The sequence below is a fragment of the Oncorhynchus tshawytscha genome, linkage group LG02 (genome assembly GCF_018296145.1).
Source record: "Oncorhynchus tshawytscha isolate Ot180627B linkage group LG02, Otsh_v2.0, whole genome shotgun sequence".
In the NCBI taxonomy this organism is placed as follows: domain Eukaryota; kingdom Metazoa; phylum Chordata; class Actinopteri; order Salmoniformes; family Salmonidae; genus Oncorhynchus; species Oncorhynchus tshawytscha.
Window position 1 is genome coordinate 67989341 of NC_056430.1, and position 26445 is coordinate 68015785.

General features: G+C 41.8%; 1 protein-coding gene across 3 annotated transcripts in view; it reads left to right on the top strand.

Moving 5' to 3' along the window:
• The first annotated feature begins 1176 nt into the window (after positions 1-1176).
• Positions 1177-26445, top strand: part of LOC112222272 (VPS10 domain-containing receptor SorCS1) — a 163617-nt gene continuing 138348 nt past the window's right edge. For 2 of the 3 annotated variants that reach the window (XR_006079620.1, XM_042303615.1), the window contains exon 1: positions 1179-2181. Coding sequence is in view for 2 of the 3 variants with exons in the window: in XM_042303615.1 (XP_042159549.1) it covers positions 1369-2181 (813 nt within the window). In the remaining variant the exon portion in view is untranslated. Of the gene's footprint in view, positions 2182-26445 lie in introns of all 3 variants that reach the window. The other variant, XM_042303617.1, reaches the window with a different exon arrangement.

The window sequence follows — 26445 nt, forward strand, 5'->3', positions numbered from 1 at the left end:
TGTTCTCACATCGCATGTAGAGAGATAAACTAAAGCAGTGGTTTCAAACTCATTCCACGGAGGGCCGCGTGTATGCGTTTTTTTGGGGGGGGTTGTTCCTTTCAACTAAGACCTAGACAACCAGGTGAGGGGAGTTCATTACTAATTTGTGACCTTAATTCATTAGTCAAGTACAAGGGTGGAGCGAAAACCCGTAGACCCTCGGCCCTATGGAATGAGTTTAATACATGTGATCTAAAGTATTGTAGCAACCCGCACACACAGCTGTGTGTTATGTGTTAGGCTAGAAGGTGGTTGTGTTGTACTTACCAGTACCCAGTGTTCGCGGGGTCCGACATGCCAATCCACCTGCAATCTGCCAATCACGGGAATGCCTGGAATGTTCTGATGCCTGGCATCCTGGCGGTTGGCGGAGTGGCGTAGAGGGGGGTTGGGCAGGGGGATGGAGCATTGGATGTTAAGACCAGGTTTAGCCTTTGTTCTCTCTCTTACGTCTGGCCTTCACAAGAGAAGGTCACGGTTGGCTTGTGGGGTATCTTTCGTTTATTTGGCGTGGGCTACGGCCAAACAGTAGCCTGTGTAAAGTTGGGTTAATAAACCGTCAATTCGTAAACTCAACCCTCTGTCTGAACAATTGTTCCTTTATGATCTAGTCAGGTATATATTCTACAATAATTGTCATGCCCATATAGAGGGTATTTAAATCTTAATGATTGCTTAATACATCATACCTCTGTGATCCGTGACATTATGCATAATTGGAGTTTAATATGTTCTAATTTCAGAACACCCCCCCCCAAGAGCAATATCACGACTATAACTTTAAAGCAATTAGACAGATTCATAATGAATATAACCATTATCTTTCATCTTCTGAGAAATGTGATTGAGCAGTTGACTCTTATGCACCTAGGCCTACTGGTAGATACAATCTACAGCTGTTAGGGATATTGTTAACAAGACCATAGTAATAGCCAACACCATTGACAAAGGAATCATATAAGCAATATCATTTAAAGAGAGAGCGACTAAGATTACATACGTACGATAAATGCTTACAAATTATTTAATGCGAAATTATTAATGCGTCGTTCTTGGTGAGGGGAAAAAAACAGACGCAAGAAGAAATCTCGCCTATTTTTTCCCCTGGATTCTGCCAGCTCCTCCCCCGCGCGCGCAAGGATTCATTCGATCAAATCCTTCATCTGGGACCACTCGCCGAGTCGTACTTTTTAACACTGCAGAACAATTGGACGAGCCACAATTTGCGGGGAGTTCTGTTGCTTAACATCAATTACAGTCACAAAGGAAAGAGAGTTATAAAAAAAGTATTGTATCCAGACTGAGCATCTTTCTTTGCCACCAGCTATGGAGAGGGTTGTCAGATTATGCCCTATTTGGCACAATAACGTTTTTTGGTTTATGCTTTTGATAATCATATATTTCTTTCTAGCCGCTAAATCAGAGCTAACTTGCAGATCATGTCAGCCGGGAGATAAGGGGCGTATTAAGGAATTACTGCTTAAAACGGACACACGAGTATTCGCAACAGGGTACGGAGAGGAAGTTATTGGAAATGGAGACGGGGCAACTGATTCACGGAGTTTAAATTCTGCAAGTGCCGAAACTCAACAGCTTGATTGCGCAGCTGGGTCCGATGCATGCATCCAGGGGAAATATATCTACTCAAGGCGAAAACGGAATACTGACATGCTGTTCCGTTCCAAGAACGCACTACTCGATGGAGGAATGCACTACGGTGGTGGTAAACAGAGAAAATTCACCCCGCGCGGTGAGTACAAAGTTTCCAACCTGAAAATGAACCTTCATGCAGGAAATACAGATGTCGGGAAGGCTCGCGCAGATTTAATTCCCGGCATCACACACAAGCACCGAGTTCGTAGGAACAGCCCGAGAGCTAATATTGGGGACGATAAAGTGAAGTCCTCCGGCTCACCCAAGAGAAGGGAGACGCTGCCTCTGAGTTACTCTCGAGAGGGCATCACCTCACCGGCTGGGCGCAGCAGAGTGACACGGTCCGAATTGCGATGGAGCAACGAGGACAGGAGAGCGGCCAGTTCGAGGCAGGACGAACTCAAACTCACCAGTTCAACCTTCGCTTTGACCGGAGATTCCGCTCACAACCAAGCCATGGTGCACTGGTCTGGGCAAAACAGCAGTGTAAGTGAATACTTGTACAGTTGTCTTTAAAATAATATTTGGTGTATGTGCGCATTCACGCAGCGCATCAATGGAGAGAAAATGTAGCCACCAGTTTGACTTTCGTGAAATTGCCAATAAATTAGGCCTACGAAAGGTGTGTGTGTGTGAACGCATAGTGTGGGATTCACAGGATTCATTCCGAGGCAACAGTGTGTGTGTGTGGTCATCCCCAGTATAATTTCCAAAGCCTATTCGACATGCATCTTCTGTTAAGTGATATCATCAAATGACTGAACAATCATCTGAAAAAATCATGGCAGAGACACTCAAGACAAAACACAATCACCTCAGCTTTTGCTTATGAGACTGTTTCCCCATGCTTTTCAGAGAATCTCTGACCCTTCTCCCCATTCCTCATTACCCACACATAGTCCTGTCTGTAACGAAGCTGATTTAATTTCAACACATCACCAGCTCTCATGCCCCCAGGGCTTGAACAACCAACTTCCAAAGTGTGACCTTATGCATTTGAGGTGGGGGGGTATCAAATACACCAACAGTATTACCTATTTCTTCTGAATCAGTAGTTAAATGGTCATCCTAGTCTCTTGTCAAGGGTTTCCTAATACATAGTGTTGCACATTTTTTGTTTTTACCCAGAGCTAACACACTCTACTCTACTGTACTGAACTGTACACTGAACTGTAGTGTACTGAACTCTACTCTATACTGTAGTGTAATTAACTGTTCTGTGCTGTACTCTACTGTGCTGAACTTTGATGTCCAAACTTATGAAACTTAGACATCTATGGTTGGTTCAGATTTTGTCGAGTCTGGAGCAACCAAATTTGGTCTTATTTGGGGGCAGAGCTCATAAAAATAATAGCCAGTGTGTGGAGTTATACCCAGGGACGCATGAATGTAGTATGCTTAGTGGTCATAGTATGGATAGAGTTAGTATGCCAAAAGTTCCCAGATGTCGTACTACATTCATCAAAATATGACGTATACACAGTGGACACTTTTTCTGTACTTTTAGGGCCCTAAATGCAATTTTTCAGGAAGTGGGCATGGCTTTACAACCATTTTCAGATTTGAAGAAAATGGTGGAAAATATGCAGCTGAAGTCCCAACGAGAGCAGATAAAAATGAATTGCTTTAACTAATGACAAATGTTGGTTGAGCAATGTAATGACTTCAAGTAAGCTACACGTTATGTTGGCTGACAATGTGTTGGCTACACTATCCTTTCGAACCACATTACATCAGTAGGTATTAGAGGTCGACCGATTAATCAGGGCCGATTTCAAGTTTTCATAATCGGTATTTCTGGACACCGATTTGGCCTAATTTAAAAAAAAAACGAAACCGCCTATACTTGTGTAACCTAACACAAAGACAGGAACAAGGACACTAAGGACAATCACCCACGACAAACTCAAAGAATATGGCTGCCTAAATATGGTTCCCAATCAGAGACAACGATAAACACCTGCCTCTGATTGAGAACCACTCCAGACAGCCATAGACTTTGCTAGATAACCCCACTAGCTACAATCCCAATACATACACACCAGAACCCCAAGACAAAACACACCACAATACAAAAACCCCATGCCACACCCTGGCCTGACCCAATACATGAAGAAAAACACAAAATACTTAACCCACCGTGTCACGCCCTGGTCTAAGTGCCTTGCTCGGGGGCAGAATGGCAGATTTTTTTCTTGTCAGCTCTGGGATTCAATCTTGCAACCTTACAGTTAACTTGTCCAACGCTCTAACCACCTGATTACATTGCACTCCACAAGAAGACTGCCTGTTACGCGAATGCAGCAAGAAGCCAAGGTAAGTTGCTAGCTAGCATTAAACTTATCTTATAAAAATCAATCAATCATAATCACTAGTTAACTACACATGGTTGATGATATGACTAGTTTATCTAGCGTGTCCTGCGTTGCATATAATCGATGCGGTGCGTATTTTGGGAAAAAAGGACTGTCGTTGCTCTGTGTACCTAACCATAAACATCAATGCCTTTCTTAAAATCAATACACAAGTATATATTTTTAAACCTGCATATTTAGTTAATATTGCCTGCTAACATGACTCGTTGCGAATTGTGAAGACTTTCTTCCTAACAAAGACAGCCAATTTCGCCAAAAGGGGGACGATTTAAAAAAAGCGCATTTGCGAAAAAAAGCAATCGTTGCACGACTGTACCTAACCATAAACATTAATGCCTTTTCTTAAAATCAATACACAGAAGTATATATTTTAAACCTGCATATTTAGCTAAAAGAAATCCAGGTTAGCAGGCAATATTAACCAGGTGAAATTGTCACTTCTCTTGCATTCATTGCACGCAGTCAGTATATATGCAACAGTTTGGGCTGCCTAATTTGCCAGAATTTTACGTAATTATGAGAACATTGACGGTTGTGCAATGTATCAGGAATATTTAGACTGATGGATGCCACCCGTTAGATAAAACACAGAACGGTTTGATATTTCACTGAAAGAATAAACGTCTTGTTTTCGAGATGCTAGTTTCCAGATTCCACCATATTAATGACCTAAGGCTCATATTTCTGTGTGTTATGTTTTAATTAAGTCTATGATTTGATAGCGCAGTCTGAGCAGTGGTAGGCACCAGCAGGCTCGTAAGCATTCATTCAAACAGCACTTTCGTGCGTTTTGCCAGCAGCTCTTCGCTGTGCTTCAAGCATTGAGCTGTTTATGACTTCTAGCCTATCAACTCCCGGGATTAGGCTGGTGTAACCGATTTGAAATGGCTAGCTAGTTAGCGGGGTGTGCGCTAATAGCGTTTCAAACGTCACTCGCTCTGAGACTTGGAGTGGTTGTTCCCCTTGCTCTGCATGGGTAACGCTGCTTCGAGGGAGGCTGTTGTCGATGTGTTACTGGTTTAAGCCCAGGTAAGGGCGAGGAGAGGGACGGAAGCTATACTGTTACACTAGCAATACTAAAGTGCCTATAAGAACATCCAATAGTCAAAGAGAGAAATAGTCCTATAACAACTACAACCTAAAACGTCTTACCTGGGAATATTGAAGACTCGTGTTAAAAGGAACCACCAGCTTTCATGTGTTCTCATATTCTGAGCAAGGAACTTAAACCATTAGCTTTCTTACATGGCACATATTGCACTTTTACTTCTCCAACACTTTGTTTTTGCATTATTTAAACCAAATTGAACATGTTTCTGTCATATGAATCGGACCAAGACGCAGCATGGTATGCGTACATTCTTTATTATTATAAGACTGAACAAAATGACAAAACGACACGAGTGCTGACAGGCAACTACACATAGACAAGTACCCACAAACACCAAAGGAAAATGGCTACCAAAATATGATCCCCAATTAGAGACAACCATAAACAGCTGCATCTGATTGGGAACCATATCAGGCCACCATAAACATGCATACAAGATATCTCAGGTCAGGGCGTGACAGTTTCATTATTTATTTGAGGCTAAATTGATTTTATTTATGTATTATATTAAGTTAAAATAAGTGTTCATTCAGTATTATTGTAATTGTCATTTATTACATACATTGGCCGATTTTAATCGGTATCTTTTTTTGTGTCCTCCAATAATCGGTATCGGCGTTAAAATCATAATCGTTTGACCTCTAGTAGGTACTACTGCTATGTTGGATGGCTACCTCATTAATGGGCTACTAATACATTGAATTTGCCAGTATATGAACTATATGCTAGCTAACTACCCAACGTTTATTGACTTGATTATTCACGTCATTCTTAGCTATATGGTAGAGTTGTGAGTTCTCAGTGGACATAAATTCACTCTGGCTATCTTCTCCGATTTCAGAGCACTCTCATCTGAGTGTACCAGAGCGAGAATAACTGATGAATTTACGACCGCTCAACACCTGTTGAATATGGCCGGTGTCAATAAACATCAGCAAAAAGCTATATTAAGTTGTTGCCAGCAGGACAGTTAGTCACCAACGCTCTGGATAACATGACAACAGCCCAACCAGCTCTGCTATGGCAAGGAGTAAAATGGTCAGAGTGAGGTGTTCTCATTTGTCTCTGGAAGTAGCTAGCCAGTTAGCTTGTGTGCTTGACTGCAGTGCCGTTGTGATGGTCAGAATACTTGGATCAACCCTACCCCTTGGCCAGTGTGCGCTCTGAACGCTCAGAGAGGGGAAACAGAGTTTACGAATGGACAAAAATGTCTAGCTAGTAATTTATGCCAACAAGCTAGCAAGAGGTTGCGTAGCAACAGAATCAACTTCCGGTAGACGGGCTTAATCTAGTATGCTCAACTGAAAAGATTCCTTTAGTTTACAGTATACTAAAAGGAACTAATAGCATGTAGTGTGTATGTTGGTATGGGTATTCGAACACAGCCAATGTGTCATGTCATAGCTGACACCCCATTCTTTCTGCAGACGTCGTTGAATCTTAATTCGGAGCAGATATTTACGATTTTTGGGGAAAACGTGGACCCATTAAAAAATGAAAGGAGATTTGACAAATTATGTTACCAAACTTTGCATCTGCACAGTTATTCCAGTAAATGTGTTGGTTTGTTAAATGTTGAAATCAATGTTTTTTTGTTTGACATACATTTGAAGAGAACAATTTGAGGCTCAGGATAATTCTGTTACCATGGAATTGCCCAGCAGCATCACCACCATATAGCCATATGGAACTTGTGCTCTTTTGTGATATGAATAGATTGGGTTCTAATTGTGTGCAACTGTGAAACAATTCCCCCCTCTCTTCTCACTTGTGACGCAAGTAACTTTGTAATGAGCAAGAATAGATCTCCTGCATTAAATATGTATAGTTGTTGCTGTATGCAGAAATAAATAGAGACTCTTAGATTTTTCCCATCTGAGCACTAGTGCAAATAAACAGATGAGTTGACAATGCTTTGTGGAGCAGAAATGGAAGTGTCTGTGTCTGTCTGTCTTTTTATGGGATGTGTGCTGCTGCTGTTTGTCTAATCTATTGGGCATTTACATAGTTAAGGGTATTAATGATCCCATATGCTGTCTGTGTGTTTGTACCAGATTGAAATATGCCTTCTCATAATTGCCCAGGAGACAGTGGTGGATTAAGTGATGGAGGGATGGAGTCATGCAGTAGAGGAGATGAAGAGGTGTGTGTGTGTGTGTGTGTGTGTTAAATACTGTATGATTTTACATGTAGATGATGGATGATTCAAATGTTTGCCTCAAAAAGGAGCTGAGATAATTTGTACATTCTGATCATTGTTTGGAGAGACTTTGGGACAGGCTTGGGATTTTAAATCTCACGGAAAGGTTACAGCAAACACGCCACAGTCCCAACGGGGGATATGTGGCACTGGCATATTCCTTGCATGCACATAAGTATGCCAGGAGACTGCATATTTACATTATTGAAATGTCAGGGCATTAAATACTTTGTCACTCAAGATAACAAGATGCAGCCTGACACAGTCAATTCATGTAACAAGTTTACTCCGCATCTTTGGACTGCCTCGGAAGATATAGAATGTCCCCACATGCATCATGGGTATTAATATGGATTGAGTGGTATGTAAGTCAACGGCCCAATGCCGAATCGACCCCTAAGCCCTTCACCTTCAGCACTTGTGGAGATCTGATAGGTTAGGTAGAAGTTTAAACTACATTGCTTACACCAATCAAATTCTCTCGGATCTCCACAAGTGTGTAGGGCTTAGGGGTCCATTTGAGATTGGGCCGACATAGCTTTGCAGCTTCATCCTTCAATTCATGTTGCCACACTATTCCTCAGTATCGGTTTTGCTCAAACTTCTTCACTTTAGTCAGGGCAGATCTGGGTTTAAATAGTATTTGTTTTCTGTGTGTGCTTGACTGAGCTTGCCTGGTGCAATGGAACCAATGGAATAGTCCCAAAAGTGCCAACCCCGCCCTTCTGGGATTCCATGAACCCATGTCTGAGTCATATAATCAGAATTAATGAACCAGAACCAAAGCCAGACTTGACCCAAGCTAGGAGCCATACTCCGATTGCATTTTCCCAGTTGAACTTCCCAGCAGTTCTTTCTTAAGACAAAACCCATACTGAAAATGAAATGAGTTTTTAGCCATACAATGATCAAACGTACTTCGAAACAAAAGCATTTGTCAGAGAAGTTTCTTTTTGAGCCGAACAGAAGAAAATCAAACGTTTTAGTAGCCAATTAGTGAGTGAGTTGATCACAAAGTTGGTGGAGAAGTGTGTTGTGAGAAACCAGCTCACACCAGCTGTCTCGGTTTGACGATGGTCTCACTCTGGCTGTTCCTATGTGTTGAGGGAATCTATTTATGGTTCTATACAGCAGTTGTCTTATACAGCAGTGAAGGCACATTTACAGCAAAAAAATAAGTACTCTTTCAAACTAAGATCTCTGTTTTTCTACCACATCAAATGTTCTGTAATTTGCTCGTTTTCCAACAATTTGATGGTGTCAACGCGTTCCGCTTGCAGTAGTGGCCACGGCGTAGCCAGTTATGTTTATCCAAGCACATTTACAACCTGTTATCCAAGATGTCTGAAAATCAGACAATTTAAATGTGCCGTATGCTAAACTGACAGACCCACACAATCAGGGCCACAGCAGTTAAACAAGAGAACACAACCATTGAAATGTACTAATACATATTCATTGGCCCTGGCAGAAATGGCCAGAGAGTAGTTTGTGTTTTCTATTGCTATTTCTTTCCAGTCATTTGGCACTTTATTATCCTGCATCACCAACTGTGCTGTTCCTGTATTTCCACTCCTCACACCCCAACTCCCATGTACAAAACGGTGAGTCACGGAGTGATATCACTTGAATATGAACAACAATAACAGCAGCCTAACAAAGGCGCAGTGCAATCCACTCTTTCAATTATCCACCATCTCCAAAAGGAAGTATTGATAGAAACTAGAGGTCGACCGATTCTGATTTGTCAACGCCGATACCGATTAATTGGAGGACCAAAAAAGCCGATACCGATTAATTGGCCGAGTTAAATAATAATAAATACATTTGTAATAATGACAATTACAACAATACTGAATCAACACTTATTTTAACTTAATATAATACATCAATAAAATCAATTTAGTCTCAAATAAATAATGAAACATGTTCAATTTGGTTTAAATAATGCAAAAACAAAGTGTTGGAGAAGAAAGTAAAAGTGCAATATGTGCCATGTAAGAAAGCTAACGTTTAAGTTCCTTGCTCAGAACATGAGAACATATGAAAGCTGGTGGTTCCTCTTAACACGAGTCTTCAATATTCCCAGTTAAGAAGTTTTAGGTTATAGGTCTATTTCCCTCTATACCATTTGTCTTTCATTAACCTTTGACTATTGGCTGTTCTTATAGGCACTTTAGTATTGCCAGTGTAACAGTATAGCTTCCGTCCCTCTCCTCGCTCCTCCCTGGGCTCGAACCAGCAACACAACGACAACAGCCACCATCGAAGCAGCGTTACCCATTCAGAGCAAGGGGAACAACTACTAGAAGGCTCAGAGCGAGTGACGTTTGAAACGCTATTAGCCCGCGCTAACTAGCTAACCATTTCACTTCGGTTACACCAGCCTCATCTCGGGAATTGATAGGCTTGAAGTCATAAACAGCGCAATGCTTGACGCACAACGAAGAGCTGCTGGCAAAACGCATGAAAGTGCTGTTTGAATTAATGTTTATGCGCCTGCTTCTGCCTACCACAGCTCAGTCAGATACTTAGATACTTGTATGCTCAGTCAGGTTATATGCAACGCATGGCACGCTAGAAAATATCAAGTAATATCAACAACCATGTAGTTATGATTGTTTTTTATAAGAAGTTTAATGCTAGCTAGCAACTTACCTTGGCTTACTGCATTCGCGTAACAGGCAGTCTCCTTGTGGAGTGTAACGAGAGAGAGGCAGGTCGTTATTGCGTTGGACTAGTTAACTGTAAGGTTGCAAGATTGGATCCCCCGAGCTGACAAGATAAGAATCTGTCATTCTGCCCCTGAACAAGGCAGTTAACCCACCGTTCCTAGGCCGTCATTGAAAATAAGAATGTGTTCTTGACTGACTTGCCTAGTTAAATAAAGGTGTAAAAAAAATTGGAAATCGGCCCTAATTAATCGGTCATTCCGATTAATCGGTCGACCTGTAATAGAAACACATTTACTTGCATTGCAATGCGATTCCCTCTGATCTACAGTGGCAAAGGGGCTAATGATACTACTGAGCAACTGGTAAATATCTGGTCATATTCTATAATAGATACAAATATTTGTCATAATGTGCTACATTCAACAGTTGGTTGGTGGTTATGGTACTGTACACACATATGTATGTCTGTCTATACAAATAAAATCTTGTGATAACTACTGTATCAATACCATATGATTGGCTTATCTTACTGGAGAGCATTTCCCAAGCTCTGTTCCCCCCTCCACCACCCCCCACTGGCAGGATAGTTAACTCTGGTGTCTGTGTCTGTCTGGGATAATTGAGCCGCAGGGTATGTGCTGGGTCAGGCACTGATCAGGCGGCGGGCCCGCGGAGGCCGTCACGGTCCACTAGCCAGCGTTTATTTACCGGTCTGGCTAACACAGCCCTCCCTCGTTTGCCTGTAAACAAAACCCACCAGGCCCAGGTTTGCTCTTCGCTTCTCACTTTTCTTTCTCAGACAACTCCCAGAGGATTATTCACAAATAATAAAGATGGCCTGAGTTGGAAAACCTTAACAAAATCTAGTAGCGATATTGAAAGAGTCAGCTTTCCTTGTTGTTATAGAGCCCCAGACTCTGCATGCATGGACAAATAATAAAACCGAGTTTATAAGTAATGTACCTGGGCAGCACTCTAATCCCACCCTAGGAGGCCTCAGGAGTGCACACTTCATTTCAGTAAGTGCCCTTTTCCCCTGCCTTCCACCCTCCTCCACTCACTGTTGGATCCTGTCGCAGTCATATTTTGATGATTTCATCTTTCATGTTTGCTTGCCCTGGACAATATTCCAGGTCCCTATAGTGTTAAGTGAAGTAGATTTAGTTATTTACCAATCGAGATTGAATCAAGTAAAAGCCAACTGGTAGATGATGCTTGCTGAGAGCTTGGGGGTAAATAGATTGTGGGGCTGGTAGTTCAATTTCAAGGTTTATCAGTGTAATGCTATGTTCTTTCCAGGGGATTGTAGGTGAAATAATTGTTTTACATGCATGGTTTGGTGTCAAGATGTTGGACAGCAGGGATGGGAAGCCATTGGAGCACATTACTGCTAATAAATATACGTACCTATCTTATCTGTCATTAGCTATACAACTTATTTAATTCAAACCCATTCATTTTGAATATGTTTACAGATTTGATAGTTTTCACCAGCCAATTCCGCTGAAATGAACAACATTTGTCATTCCTTTTTGAAAGTACCCCTAGTTTACCTTTTTGACAAATGCCAGTTCATTCAGATAACGGACTCGCACTCAAATAACAGTCAGTGGTGCAGTCATACAAGTGCTAGTTCTCCCTCTCATAACATCACAAATAACAGACAGTGGTGCAGTCATACAAGTGCTAGTTCTCCCTCTCAGCACATCACACATCTGGATGGATTTCCTCTTCATAACATCCAGTGACACGTCATATACCAGGCAGGTGGCGGTGGCATATTATCCTCTAGTTCCCCTCTCCTGCTCAGTGGTGGCATTTATTTAAAGCCATCTCACATACACACTGAGGCAGACGGCGATGGACATGATAATGGAAGTGATGGTGATTGAGGAGCTGGCTGTGTGTGTGTGGGAGAGATGAGAGGTGTGCTTAGCAGGGCCATGCCATTAGAGGTGCATTGAAGCGCTGTGCAAAGGCCTGGCTTCAAGGTGGAACACGATCAGGCTCTGTGAGAATTCATCACTGTTCGGATATCGGCCTATGATTTATGTATGTACTGAAGAGTAGGGAGACATCTGAGGATGACTAAAATATGGAAGGGGTTAATCAGAAGGTCTGAATTATGAGTCAGGTTTTTCCTTCTGCATGTGTTTCAGGAAAATACTAAATTACTTGTCAATGAGTGGGAAATAGTAATATGTATATTTTGTTGTGATGGGTGTAATGGTTGGTGTCATGCATCAGGTTAGACAAAAACCCTATTGACTTCTGGTTGAAAAGTTGTGTTCACTATAATGTGGATACTGTTGTCCACGCCTGTTTCAAAACTGCAAAAAGGCACAGAAAATATGAATCATTGTTCATATTTCACTTAATATTCTTACAATTACTTGAGCAGGGAAAGAGAATGCATTTTGTATATCTCAAGTGTTATATTTCCTTGATTGCCATGTTATTGAGTTGATTATCTTCAGTGTGCTTACTTCTCTGCTCTCCATATGGAATAGACCGGGGCCCAGTGCAGAGTTTTCATATTAGATTTGTTTGGTCAGATGTATTTATTTCTCATTTCAGATTTGATTGTAAATGTTGAGTTTCACATTCAAGGCCGAGCCACTTTGGCGGTGAGTTGAACCACTCATGTTCATAGCTCCAGTAAGTGGAGTTTGTCCTTTTAACCAGAACTGGACAGAAATAGTAGAGGTTCCAACCTCCCAGTAGGAGGATGGTTGAGTATCTGGACCGTACATATACTCACACATCGTGCTAATCCCATTGACATTTTGGACATTTGATACAGCATGAGGAACATTTTGATACATCAAGCCACTTTTCCACGTCCATCTTGCTAATCACATCGAGAAATTGAACGTTTTATACGTCCATCCAGCAACATTTCCCCCAGTCGCGAGATAAGGTGTTTGAACGACAGCTTTGTAAAGCAATCCACGGGAACAGCTGCATGATTCCAGATCTGATGATTATGTCCCTTCAGTAAATAGCTACAGAAAGATCGAGACGGATGGAGAAGAAACAAGATGAACGTTTATGGAATGGGTTGTGTTGCAACACACAGAGATGCAACACACTCCTCCAGACACATACAGTAGGCCCTACATCAAGATGCCAGAATGGGTTCAGCTTTCAGCTAGTCGTCTTCTCTTTCCTCTTAATCTCAGGCAAATGGGAAGGAATTGGGATGAATCGCCGTGCACAGTGTGTGTACACATTAGTAGTTTCCTCGGAGCTCGTAGCAGCTCGTGTCCCCTTTCGCCATTCAGATTGACAAGGATGATTGTTGGCAGCTATTGAAAGACAGTCGGATGTCCTCTTTAGGCAGCCAGACAGTCCCATCTAGGCCCATCTCCGCACTGATCAGGTGCAGAATTGTATGTGGCACAAATTGAATGCCAGGCAATCTGTGACCCCGAGGAGTATGGCTGAAAGCGAAGATAAAAATGATTTTTTTTTCAATGAAGAAACGCTGGGGAGGCAGATGGGGTGAAAGAGATGAGGTGGGATGAGATGACTAGCTCCAGTTAATTAACCAGGCCCAGATAAAGCAAGGAGACCGAGAATGGTAACCCACCCCCCCCAAAAATATAGAATGGCATTTGCTCTCCTTAGGAACCATCAGCCGACATGTTTCTCCTTTCAATAAGTGGCTGGTTATGTCTGGCGCCGTCCATGGGCACTGCCACAAAATCAAACTCGAGATTAACCTTGTTTTTGTCCCACTTGCGCTCTGGAAAACCGAAATCTCACAATAGAAGGGACTTTTAGATTCAAAACACGAGCGGCAAAGTTCTCTCCTTTTCTACCACACCCACTGGAGGTAGTTTTAATAGATGACGACTCTTTCTATGAGGACAGATAGGATTACTGTGCATTAATATCTATACATTCCCCTCTGTACGTGACTTGGCTCTGTATCAGCTTCTGCTCAGAGCTTTTTAATTGTGGGCTGAGAAATGACAATGCTATTATATAGAACATATATACAGTTTTTATTTATGTCACCCATTTAAACGGAAAAAAAACATTTAAAAAAAATATTCCACCGGTTAATTAAGTCCACACACTCTTTCACCAGCTGCACGGGAGAGCGAGAGACAAATCAATCTTACATGTGTAATTGAAATTCCCCCTAAATGTTATTAAACATGCAGCTCGCTTTTGCCCAGAACAAACGGAGAATTCTAGTTGCCCGTTTCCGCCACTACCCACTGACAACATTAAACAACTGGGGGAAAAAGGTTTACCACAGTGGTGTGGTTGCACACAAAAAGGCGTGAGTACCTGCTATTGGTTACAGTACAATACTGGATTGTGTCAGCGAAATAAAGCCCGATTTGAAACAAGAAAGAGGAAATGAACTAAGAATGAACTTGTTAATTTAGATCTCAGCTGTTAAAGTGAAGAAGAGAGAGGATGAATATGCATAGGTAAAATCATGTTCGTTTGTTGACTATCTGTAGAAGTAACCTTTTTTAGTGAACAAATTCAGCTCAATCTTTTATGGTATGTAAATTACATCCTATCTGATGTTAGCTGAAAAAGCACATCGGCTGTACCTGGCACACATCATATTCCCTTGGCAACATCGATATTGGACTAACTCTACTTACAATTTCAGTATACAATATTCCCTTGAGAATATTGCAGATTGGACTGTGAAGAAGTAACACTTTCAGCTGTCCTTTTGTGAACCTGTAAGGACTCAATTCTTCCCTCGGTAGCTTTAGATATTCTAGTCAGGTGAGCGGTGGCCCTATTAGCAGATTGAATAGAGGTATTAATATTAAATGAGGATTTATGGAAGAAAAAAACCTTCCCTAGAATGCAACATCAAACAGCTGTGAATGTGGAGAGGAAGGGCCCCCTGTCTTGATAAGGTGAGAGACATATCAAAGGCAGGTGTGAATTAATATGTTAAATAAATCATGCCCAGAAAATGTTAATTCCTTTGAATCTCTAAGCTGGTACGTGCATATGAAAATATACACAACTTTGAGGCGCAAAAACAAACCGATATCTAATCTCATTGTTTACACAGTAAGATAATGTTTGTTCAGTAAATTAGTTTAGCATGTTTTTTTTTTGGTGTGAGAAATCTGAGACTGACTGGGCTGGTAAAGCTTTTTTTAGGATTCTGAAATGTGCCTTGGACCGGTTCCCATCGGATTTGGTAGATCTGGAAACCGGGTGGCAATTTTGGTTCTGTCTTTTGAGGTAAGGAATAGTTTGGATGCAACTGGCAGAGATAAGCCTGGTGCTCTTGGCGGCTCCCATCTGTGTGAAACCTCATTGAAAGACACGTCGGAGACTGATGAAGACATCTGAAGATACTACCTGTCACATCTGCCTGCCACAACCACCCGCATCCAAATGTGTTTACCTCAACAGGCCTCATCACTGCCGAATTACCATGTAGCCTTCAGATGAAGCTTTGATCGGGCCGCTCTCCATGTCACAGCTCCCGGAGCCAACCGTCAACCATCAGTCTCCATTAGCTGCCACCAAAGTTCCGGTTTTGACACCACACATAGGCTAGGCTACAGTAGAGGCATCCTGACTGGACTTCGGCTTTAATCTCTATTCTCATACACTAGAGACCGGATGTGGATGTCCGTTTCTCCTGTTGTTTTTCCTGGTCGTTGTCCCCATGTGTGTAATTGAACCGTAGGTGTTCAGTGGCTTTGAATCCCATCACCATGGGCTAATCACCATCATTCACCAACCTCCCGGTCATCTCCATCTCACCAATCTGATTTCCTGCATCTAAATGTTACATACTGAATGTGCCTAGAATATAGTTGCATTAAAAGGGATGCTTTTTGGTTTGAATGTAGAGTTGTAGAGGGGGACAGTGGGAGTGCAGGTGGCGGTTGATTGATAGTGTCTGACTACAGCGGGGCTTAGCTCATTAGTATTTCTGGGCATTCGATTGGTGCACCAGGAAACAGGGGCTTAATTACTTCATCCACTCAGCAGCGATATGCTCCTGGGGTTCACCGAGCCTAAATAAAGGCTTCTACCATTCAGACAGAGAGGAATTCTCAGCCCTCTTCGTTGACGTGGAGTTCAAAAGAAATCACCCAAGACTAGCTACAACGTCTGGCGGTCTTGGTCAATTTAGTTCTGTCTCTGTGTATTACCCGTTTCATACTTCTTTGTAATGCCAAGATGCTCCAGATAGATGGGAGAGACGAGAGAGACGGGATAGGGTTATCTACCTTCACTCTTTCCCAAAGACCTTCATGGAGGAAGCTTGAGTGAGTCCTCTTGCGAGATTAGGCGATACTGTATTAGATTATTTTAGCATGAGTTGCGATAGAGAAGGCACATAATTCAACCTGCCAGAAGGGGGCTCATGGGAGCCCTGGTGGTGCGACACTGTATTACCTCCCAACTGCCTCCAACGCAGAGGTGGAGGATCGAAAGGAGTTTTTGTACATTCCATTATTCATGAATCAGTAATTTATTCATTATACATAGGTGGGGTTTTTCTAAAGCAGGTGGGCCTTTTGATGTTTACATTTTTTTTAATGGGATCCGGCCTTTATTTTGATTGAGGAAAAACAACATAACGTGCTTGACCAAACATCTGGAGTGTTTCTTTTTGGTACTCTGGGTGAGTGCTTCAATGACTATCTTTTCTAGGGATGTTTAAGAGTCAAAACCAGACCAATATTTTCAGTCATTTTTAAAAATGTACATCGCCAAGTCTGTTTCATGCCCTTTCTTACTTATCTGAAGTTTTGATCAATTTACACAACCACTGTATTATAAAACCTTATTGCCATTCACCATTGTAATATAATTATGCTAATTTCAAGTCATTTTGTAATTTTAACAGTTAAAGAAGATTACGTCCATTTTCATTTAATTATATAAAAGCAGACTTACTGAACCATAATCGCACGTCATTTTCAATTTGACAACTGGTTAAGATGTTAATTAGCAGCGTGTGAAAAACATCTACTTTTTAATCAAGTAATTATCTAATTAAGGGAACTTTTGAATCTAAGTTAAAAGCCTTTGCTAGCAGACATTAAACAATAATGATTACTTCTAACACACAATATGATTATATCTTAGGTCTTTGGAAATGAAATCACTCCTACACATACAGTGGGGCAAAAAAGTATTTAGTCAGCCACCAATTGTGCAAGTTCTCCCACTTAAAAATATGAGAGAGGCCTGTAATTTTAATCATAGGTACACTTGAACTATGACAGACAAAACGAGAAAAAAAATCCAGAAAATCAGATTGAAGGTTTTTCAATTTATTTGCAAATTATGGTGGAATAAACTTTTGTTATTGACCAAATACTTATCTCAATACTTTGTCATTGCCAACAAAGAGTATATAACAGAGGTCAAATGTTTTCTGTAAGTCTTCACAAGGTTTTCACACACTGTTGCTGGTATTTTGGCCCATTCCTCCATGCAGATCTCCTCTAGAGCAGTGATGTTTTGGGGCTGTTGCTGGGCAACACGGACTTTCAACTCCCTCCAAAGATTTTCTATGGGGTTGAGATCTGGCGACTGGCTAGGCCACTCCAGGACCTTGAAATGCTTCTTACGAAGCCACTCCTTCGTTGCCCGGGCGGTGTGTTTGGGATCATTGTCATGCTGAAAGATCCAGCCACGTTTCATCTTCAAAACACAGCCCCAAAGCATGATGTTTCCACCCCCATGCTTCACAGTAGGTATGGTGTTCTTTGGATGCAACTGAGCATTCTTTGTCCTCCAAACACAACGAGTTGAGTTTTTACCAAAAAGTTCTATTTTGGTTTCATCTGACCATATGACATTCTCCCAATCTTCTTCTGGATCATCCAAATGCTCTCTAGCAAACTTCAGATGGGCCTGGACATGTACTGGCTTAAGCAGGGGGACACGTCTGGCACTGCAGAATTTGAGTCCCTGGCGGCGTAGTGTGTTACTTATGGTAGGCTTTGTTACTTTGGTCCCAGCTCTCTGCAGGTCATTCACTAGGTCCCCCCGTGTGGTTCTGGGATTTTTGCTCACTGTTCTTGTGATCATTTTGACCCCACGGGGTGAGATCTTGCGTGGAGCCCCAGATCGAGGGAGATTATCAGTGGTCTTGTATGTCGTCCATTTCCTTATAATTATTCCCACAGTTTCTTCAAACCAAGCTGCTTACCTATTTCAGATTCAGTCTTCCCAGCCTGGTGCAGGTCTACAATTTTGTTTCTGGTGTCCATTGACAGCTCTTTGGTCTTGGCTATAGTGGAGCTTGGAGTGTGACTGTTTGAGGTTGTGGACAGGTGTCTTTTATACTGATAACAAGTTCAAACAGGTGCCATTAATACAGGTAACGAGTGGAGGACAGAGGAGCCTCTTAAAGAAGTTGTTACAGGTCTGTGAGAGCCAGAAATCTTGCTTGTTTGTAGGTGACCAAATACTTATTTTCCACCATAATTTGCAAATAAATTCATTAAAAATCCTACAACGTGATTTTCTGGATTTTTGTTCTCTGTCATAGTTGAAGTGTACCTATGATGAACATTACAGGCCTCATCTTTTTACGTGGGAGAACTTGCACAATTGGTGGCTGACTAAATACTTTTTTGCCCCACTGTACAATGGTCCATTCAATGCTTACAAATCCAACTTTTATGTGGTATTCCCCTTTTAACAGAGAAATACAGAGGCATATGTACACCGGCAACCAGTAGGAAGTCACCTTTGACCTTTCCTCTCTACTTGGTACCCCTCCAGTCAGATGGTGCCATACTGGGATGTGCCATCCAAATCAAGTGGACTCTTTCCTCCTCTGGCACCCTGCCAGATCCTACTATGCCAGGTTTGCCAGGTGCTCATGGCCCCGATGCAAGGACCCAAGGCAGGTAGCCCTCCCCATGCCAGATGGCCAAACCCTGGGGCTACGTCACCGAGACCTCCCCCTGGGGCCGTCTGCCACTGTCCGCTGGTCATCACCACCAGGGGTGCCAAGAAAACCCATAACCATCCCATTTTAAATCCGAGAGATCAAAGAATCAAGAAACGGAGCTTTTAGTGAACTTAGGTAACTGATGGTGCCTCAGAGTAGTCACTTTCCCAGCACTGCGCTTTCTATGTCTTATACCCTGCCCTTTGTGATTTAGCTCACAGAAGGGGCAATCAATGCAGGTTTCATCTCGAAATGACTTTGCCATTAACCTTAAAGCTTATCAATGTAGGATAGCAAGGCAGAGGACTCTAGGCTTTAAACATACTGTACCAGCAGTGCTTTGATTGTCCGTGGCTTGATTTACTTGCAATCAAATGGAAAAAATACAATAGTATGCAGAGGATGACGAGAGGAGCTCAAAGCAAAACTGTCCAGTCCTTCCACAACGCACACATCCCTCCAGCCTTGTCCAAGGTCGGCCGGCATAACTGACTGCAAGCATATCTATTCACTTCATATCTGTTAAAACCTCGACTGGTTTTCTCATGCGAAATTACCCAAGGTCTGCAGAGCTGTTGCCTACAGTGGCATCTCTTTGGATGAAGAGATTGTGGAAGCAGAAAACAAGTTTTAAAATAATGTTTATACAAATGCGGATAATTCCCCGAGACGATATGGGTTGTGTTTAAAGAATCCCACAAACACCACACTTTGAATGTGATTCGGAATAATTGTTTGACTACCAAACCGTTTGCACAAAGACAAAAGATTCAATTGAATTTAATCAATTATGCTGACATACAAACATACTGAATAAAAATATAAACTTGCAATAATAAAAATTTTCCCTTCTAAAGGGCTTTATTACAGCTGTCCGGGTGGCTGGTCTCAGACAATCTCACAGAGAAGAAGCCAGATGTGGAGGTCCTGGGCTGGCTTACACATGGTCTGCGGTTTTTAGTCCGGTTGGATGTACTGCCAAAATCTCTAAAACGACGTTGGAGAAATTTACATTCAAGTTCTCTGGCAACGGCTCTGGTGGACATTCCTTCAGTTACAGCATGCCAATTGCACACTCCCTCAACTTGAGACATCTGTTGTCATTGTGTTATGACAAAATTCACATTTTAGAGTGGCCTTTTATTGTCCCCAGCACAAGGTGCACCTGTGTAATGATCATGCTGTATAATCAGCTGCTTGATATGCCACACCTGTCAGGTGGATGGATTATCTTGGCACTGGTGAAATGCTCACTAACAGGGATGTAAACAAATTTATGCACAACATTTGAGAGAAATAAGCTCGTATGGAATGTTTCATGAAACATAGGACCAACACTTTACATGTTGCTTTTTATATTTTTGTTCAGTGTAGTTTGTAGGATATTGTTTGCACTTTTCCATTTTGTCATTACATTTTTTAATTTTGCTGGATAAGCTATGTACAGAGGTGGATGGCATCTTACCAGGGAATAGTACCATCAACTCAACAGCGTTGTCTATGGGGATTAACGGTAATATTAGAGACCAGTAAAGGTACGACTACAATATAGTAAGTAAAGGTACTACTATGTATATACAAAAAAGGTTTCCAAAAGGGTTCTTCGGCTGTCCCCATAGGAGAACCCATTTTGGCTCCATGTAGAACCCTTTCCCCAGAGGGTTCTACATGGAACCAAATAGGGTGTACCTGAAACCAAAAAGGGTTCTCCTATGGGGACCGCCGAAGAACCCTTTTAGGTTCTAGATAGCGCCTTTTTTCCCCTAAGATTGTATGGTAGCTCTTGTATTCCTCTGTTGATCGGCGAATGAACAATATTTGCTTTGTGTGTTGCACCTCAATGCCAGATCTCTCTCTCTCTCGCTGTCCTTTCTCTCTCTCTCCCCTGTCAAATTTTGACTGAATTGGGTTAGACATGTGAGGCACAAAAACAGAAGCATCACTGATGAAAATGACAATGCATCTGTCGTGTTGTTATATTGAGATGTAAAAAAAAAAAAAAAAAAAAAACCTTCCAAGCAACAGCAACTTATGTAACCCTGGCTAACTACAAACTTCTGGGACAGTTGTGTTGCTTACATACATACAAATAATACTGAATATACATTGTGAAAAAAGTTGAGATCGCTTATAATATTAAAATCTGGAATGGCTATGATAAACTATTTGGCACTAAAAGGGAAAATCCACAAACTATCTAGAAAATGAAATGCATAACAGTTTGGGACTGTATCAGACTAATTAACAAAAACAAAATTCAATATATTTTTTACTAAACCCTATGGATAACAATGCTTGAAATGCCTGATAGTGTGCTGCAGACTAATATATTCAAAGTATATTCTGTTTGAAGTGGTAGTGTGGCATCTGTATTCAGTGTTCAAATTCCATGGATCGTGGTGTCGTGCACAGGGACCTGTCTTGTCTGTCTCCTTGTGTGTGCTGGTGAGTAGACAGGGCCTGAATCCTCCTCCATGTTGTCTCTTGTTTCCCTGCCTACTCCTTCTCCTCCTTCCTGGTTTATCTTTGCCACATGCTTTCCCACCTCCCAGAATAAATGTGACAGCTAGAAACGACATTGTGCCAATGTGTAAGATGCCTAAGATATACTGCTGAACATGTTCAACTGTTAAACACTCATGTTGTTAACATCTGAAACACACCGATGCTCTGAATCCTCTGACAGAAAGGTAGATGTGAGGAAATACAAATAAATGGTGCATTTGTTTCAATTTTGAGCTAATATGCTTCAAACGTCTGGGCTCCATCTTGAATTTGTGTTTTATGACTCATGCCAGAGAGCTGATTAGATTGCATCATAATACAGTCTGCTGTACAGCGTAGTTTACTGACTTAGCAAATTTCACCATCCAGATATTTGTTTGTAAACAGGCAATACATTCAGCCGGCATTTTCATGTGAGACTAAGTTATTGCATCGGATTTACTTCTCACTACTGGAGATTAATTGAAATATTATGTTAGATGTCTCCAACAAGGGTGTGTGTGTGGGTGTGTTTTTTTTGTGTTGGTGGGATATCTTCCCTTTGCGATCCTTGAGCATTCACAAAGTCTGGACTTGTTTGAAGTGATCTATTTTTATCTGAGGGAAATTTGTTTATGTGTGCCTCGTATGCAAGCGCTTCCTCCACCTGGGACTCTTAAATATTGCTGGTTTGAGCATTTTTACTTTTTAACAAGCAAATTTGCAGTTGCTGCAGCTTTTTTTATGCCTCTGTTTCCACTGCTGCTGAGGTCTTACGAAGCACTCGTTCCCTCGCGCTGAGTGTCTTAGGTTTCCCCTCTCCTCTCGCTACACCTCTTCATCTGAATAACTCCTTAAAACCTGAGTACTTCAGCTTCCCCCAACACCTATGGCAGGACCCCGTAGATAGAGAACAGGTATGCTACCTAATGAGATTTCCTCTATCTTTTCCCCCTTGCCCGGGGGTCCAAGAAACGAAAGTCTGCTTAGTTCAAACGGGTAGCTACCTTATTAGCGTATTCCTCAGTCGAAGGACTCCTTCAGATTCACACCTCAAGGAAATTCCCATCGTGTTTGATCCGTCAGCCCCGGCTGAATTGATCTGAGGTAAATCAAAGGTGCTGTACTCCAGCAGCATGAAAGGGAGGAGACACGCTGCGCACCACAGGTCTTCTACTTTGGCTTTCCAAGCTTTTTAAAATGAATTAGAACAAAAAAAAATCTATAGGTTAACGGTTACGTTTTGGTCAGATCTAATGAAGACGTTGGCTCATTAGACAGTAGTCCATATGACGTTATGTCATTTTTGGGGGCATCAAGTCCCTGTATGTAGGGTAATTACAGTAGAATAGTCTGATACTTTTTCATCACAAGCTAAAAAGTCTACATACATTACTGGCACTGATTGATAAACTGACACCTTCAAGATAATAAAGAGTTATGGTTGGATTGAGTTAGGTCAGTTTTCCATCCATTAATATCATGGAATTCTACAATTAGGCACTTATAATAGGCGCCTATCAAATGGTGAGGTCTTTGCCATTGGATAGCACCTGTCAGATCTTTTGTACTGTACAATACTTTGACATAGACTTCAACACTTCAACCCCAATGCTCAAAGGATGGATTTTCTGCTGAAGGTTTGGATTCTTTTTCCCATCCAGAGGAAATCGGGGAAGTCAGGATTGCCAAACAGATGACTTAACATATTGGGGAATTCTCTGATAAGTCTTTGGCATTCCTTAGTTATTCATGATGTTGTTATGGCAGTAGTATTAGAGACAACGTTAGGATTCATAGGAGAGAGTGAAGTCTCTGCTAATGGAATCTGCTAATGAATAGAGTGAGGGCAGTCTTTTCATGACCATCAATCATTTAATTGTTAATTTCAATGATTAATGTTGGCTTCAGTTTCATCCAACAGAGTTGCCTGTCTGTTGCTGCACATATTCATTCTGTTCATAGGATGATTTCAAAGCCTGTGTAACTTGGAAGGGATCCACAGATCGCACTCCAATGCAGTGCTATGTGTTTGGTGGTACAGGACATGGAGTTACACAGTAGTGGAATGAATATGAACTTATGACCAATGTCGACTAAAGAGGGAATACATTTTTCCATGTACTAAAAGTTAAGTTTAACTGGATTTATTAAACATGAGATTGAAAACTCATGAATTTATTGATGCAGCTACAAGACAAGAACCAACTTAGTAATAACGCTATATATACAAAAGTATGTGGAAACCACTTCAAATTAGTGGATTCTGCTTTCAGCCACACCCGTTGCTGACAGTCGAGCACACAGCCAGGCAATCTCCATAGACAAACATTGGCTGTAGAATGGACTCACTGAAGAGCTCAGTGACTTTCAATGTGACAGCGTCATAGGATGCCACCTTTCCAACAAGTCACCTTGTACATTTTTGCCCTGCTAAATCTGCCCCGGACAACTATAAGCGCTGTAATTGTGAAGTGAAAACGTCTAGGAGCAACAATGGCTCAGCCGCGAAGTGCTATGCCTCACAAACACACAGAACGGGACCACAGAGTGCTGAAGCGACACTTGCTACCGAGTTCAAAACTGCCACTGGAAGCAACATCTGCACATTAACTGTTCGTCGGGAGCTTCATGATATGGGTTTGTATGACCAAGCAGCCGCACACAAGCCTAAGATCACCATATGCCATACCAAGCGTCGGCAGAAGTGGTGTAAAGCTCGCAGCCATTGGACTCTGGAGCAGTGGAAATGCGTTCTCTGGAGTGACGAATCAGGCTTCACCATCTGGCAGTCCTACAGACTAATATGGGTTTGGAGGATGCCAGGAGAACGCTATGTGCCTGACTGCATTGTGCCAACTGTAAAGTTTGGATGAGGAATAATGGTCTGGGGCTGTTTTTCATGGTTCAGGCCCCTTAGTTCCAGTGAGGGGAAATCTTAATGCTACAGCACACAGTGCCTTGCAAAAGTATTCACCCCCTTGGCATTTTTCCAATTTGTTGCCTTACAACCTGGAATTAAAATGTATGTTTTTGGGGGGTTTGTATAATTTGATTTACACAACATGCCTACTACCTTTTGAAGGTGCACAATATTTTTTTGTGAAACAAACAAGAAATAAGACACACTTCAATTGAGCATGCATAACTAGCCACCAATGAGCCAGCTTTAGCAGAAATTATAGCTGCAAGTCTCTTGCCGTACATCTCTAAAAGCTTGGCACATCTAGCCACTGGGATATTTTTGCCCATTCTTCAAGGCAAAACTGCTCCAGCTCCTTCAAGTTGGATGGGTTCCTGCTGGTGTACAGCAATCCTTAAGTCATAACACAGATTGTCAATTGGATTGAGGTCTGGGCTTTGACTAGGCCAAACCAAGACATTTGAAATATTTCCCCTTAAACCACGTGTTGCTTTAGCAGTATGCTTAGGGTCATTGTCCTGCTGGAAGTTGAACCTCCATCCCAGTCTCAAATCTCTGAAAGACTGAAACCAGTTTCCCTCAAGAATTTCCCTGTATTTAGCGCCATCCACCATTCCTTCAATTCTGACCAGTTTCCCAGTCCCTGCCGACGATCAACATCCCCACAGCATGATGTTGCCACCACCATGCTTCACTGTGGGGATGGTGTTCTTGGGGTGATGAGAGGTGTTGGGTTTGTGCCAGACATAGCATTTTCCTTGATGGCCAAAAAGCTAAATTTTAGTCGTATCTATCCAGAGTACCTTCTTCCATATTTTTTTTCTTTAAGCAATGGCTTTTTTTCCGGCCACTCTTCCTTAAAGCCCAACTCCGTGGAGTGTACGGCTTAAAGTGGTCCAATGGACAGATAATCCAATCTCTGCTGTGGCGCTTTGTAGCTCCTTCAGGGTTATCTTGGGTGTCTTTGTTGCTTCTGATTTAATGCCCTCCTTGCCTGGTCTGTGAGTGTTGGTGGGCGGCCCTCTCTTGGCAGGTTTGTTGTGGTGCCATTTTTTAATAATGGATTACTGGTGCTCTGTGGGATGTTCAAATTTTGGATATTTTTTTTTATAACCCAACCCTGATCTGTTCTTCGACCACAACTTTGTCCCTGACCTGTTTGGAGAGCTCCTTGGTATTCATGATGCCATTTGCTTGGTGGTGCCCATTTCTTAGTGGTGTTGCAGACTCTGGGGCCTTTCAGAATTGGTGTGTAATTTGTAACACTATATCTTATTTAGGGGTTTCATAGCAAAGGGGGTGAATACATATGCATGCTCCACTTTTCCATTTCTATTTTTTTGAATTTTTTTAAAGTAATTTTTTTCACTTCACCAATTTGTACTATTTTGTGTATGTCCATTACATGAAATCCCAATAAAAATCTATTTAAATTACAGGTTGTAATGCAACAAAATAGGAAAAATACCAAGGGGGTGAATACTTTTGCAAGGCACTGTACATTGACATTCTAGATGATTCTGTGCTTCCAACTTTGTGGCAACAGTTTGCGGAAGGCCTTTTCCCATTTCAGGATGACAATGCCCGCGTGCACAAAGCGAGGTCCATACAGAAATGGTTTGCCGAGATCAGTGTGGAAGAACTTGACTGGCCTGCACAAATCCCTGACCCTCAGCTCCATCGAACACCTTTGGGATGAATTGGAATGCAGACTACGAGCCAGGCCTAATCACCAAACATCAGTGCCCGACCTCACTAATGATCTTGTGGCTGAATGCTGCGGGGACTTGCTCCCAATGTTCCAACATTTGGTGGAAAGCCTTCCCAGTGTCCACATACTTTTGGTAATATAGTTACGATATCTTTTGATTTATTTTTCGTTTGAACTATAAATAGGACACACGCTCTTATCTAACAAGTGTCTTGAAAGATTTTATAGCTTCTTTCACTGTCACTTGCAAAGCTCATCAGGTGTGCAAATTGACCTACTCTAATTTGACATACGGTAAACCATGTCAAATGTGTGAAAGGAGTGGAAAGGCCAACTCGTATGGAA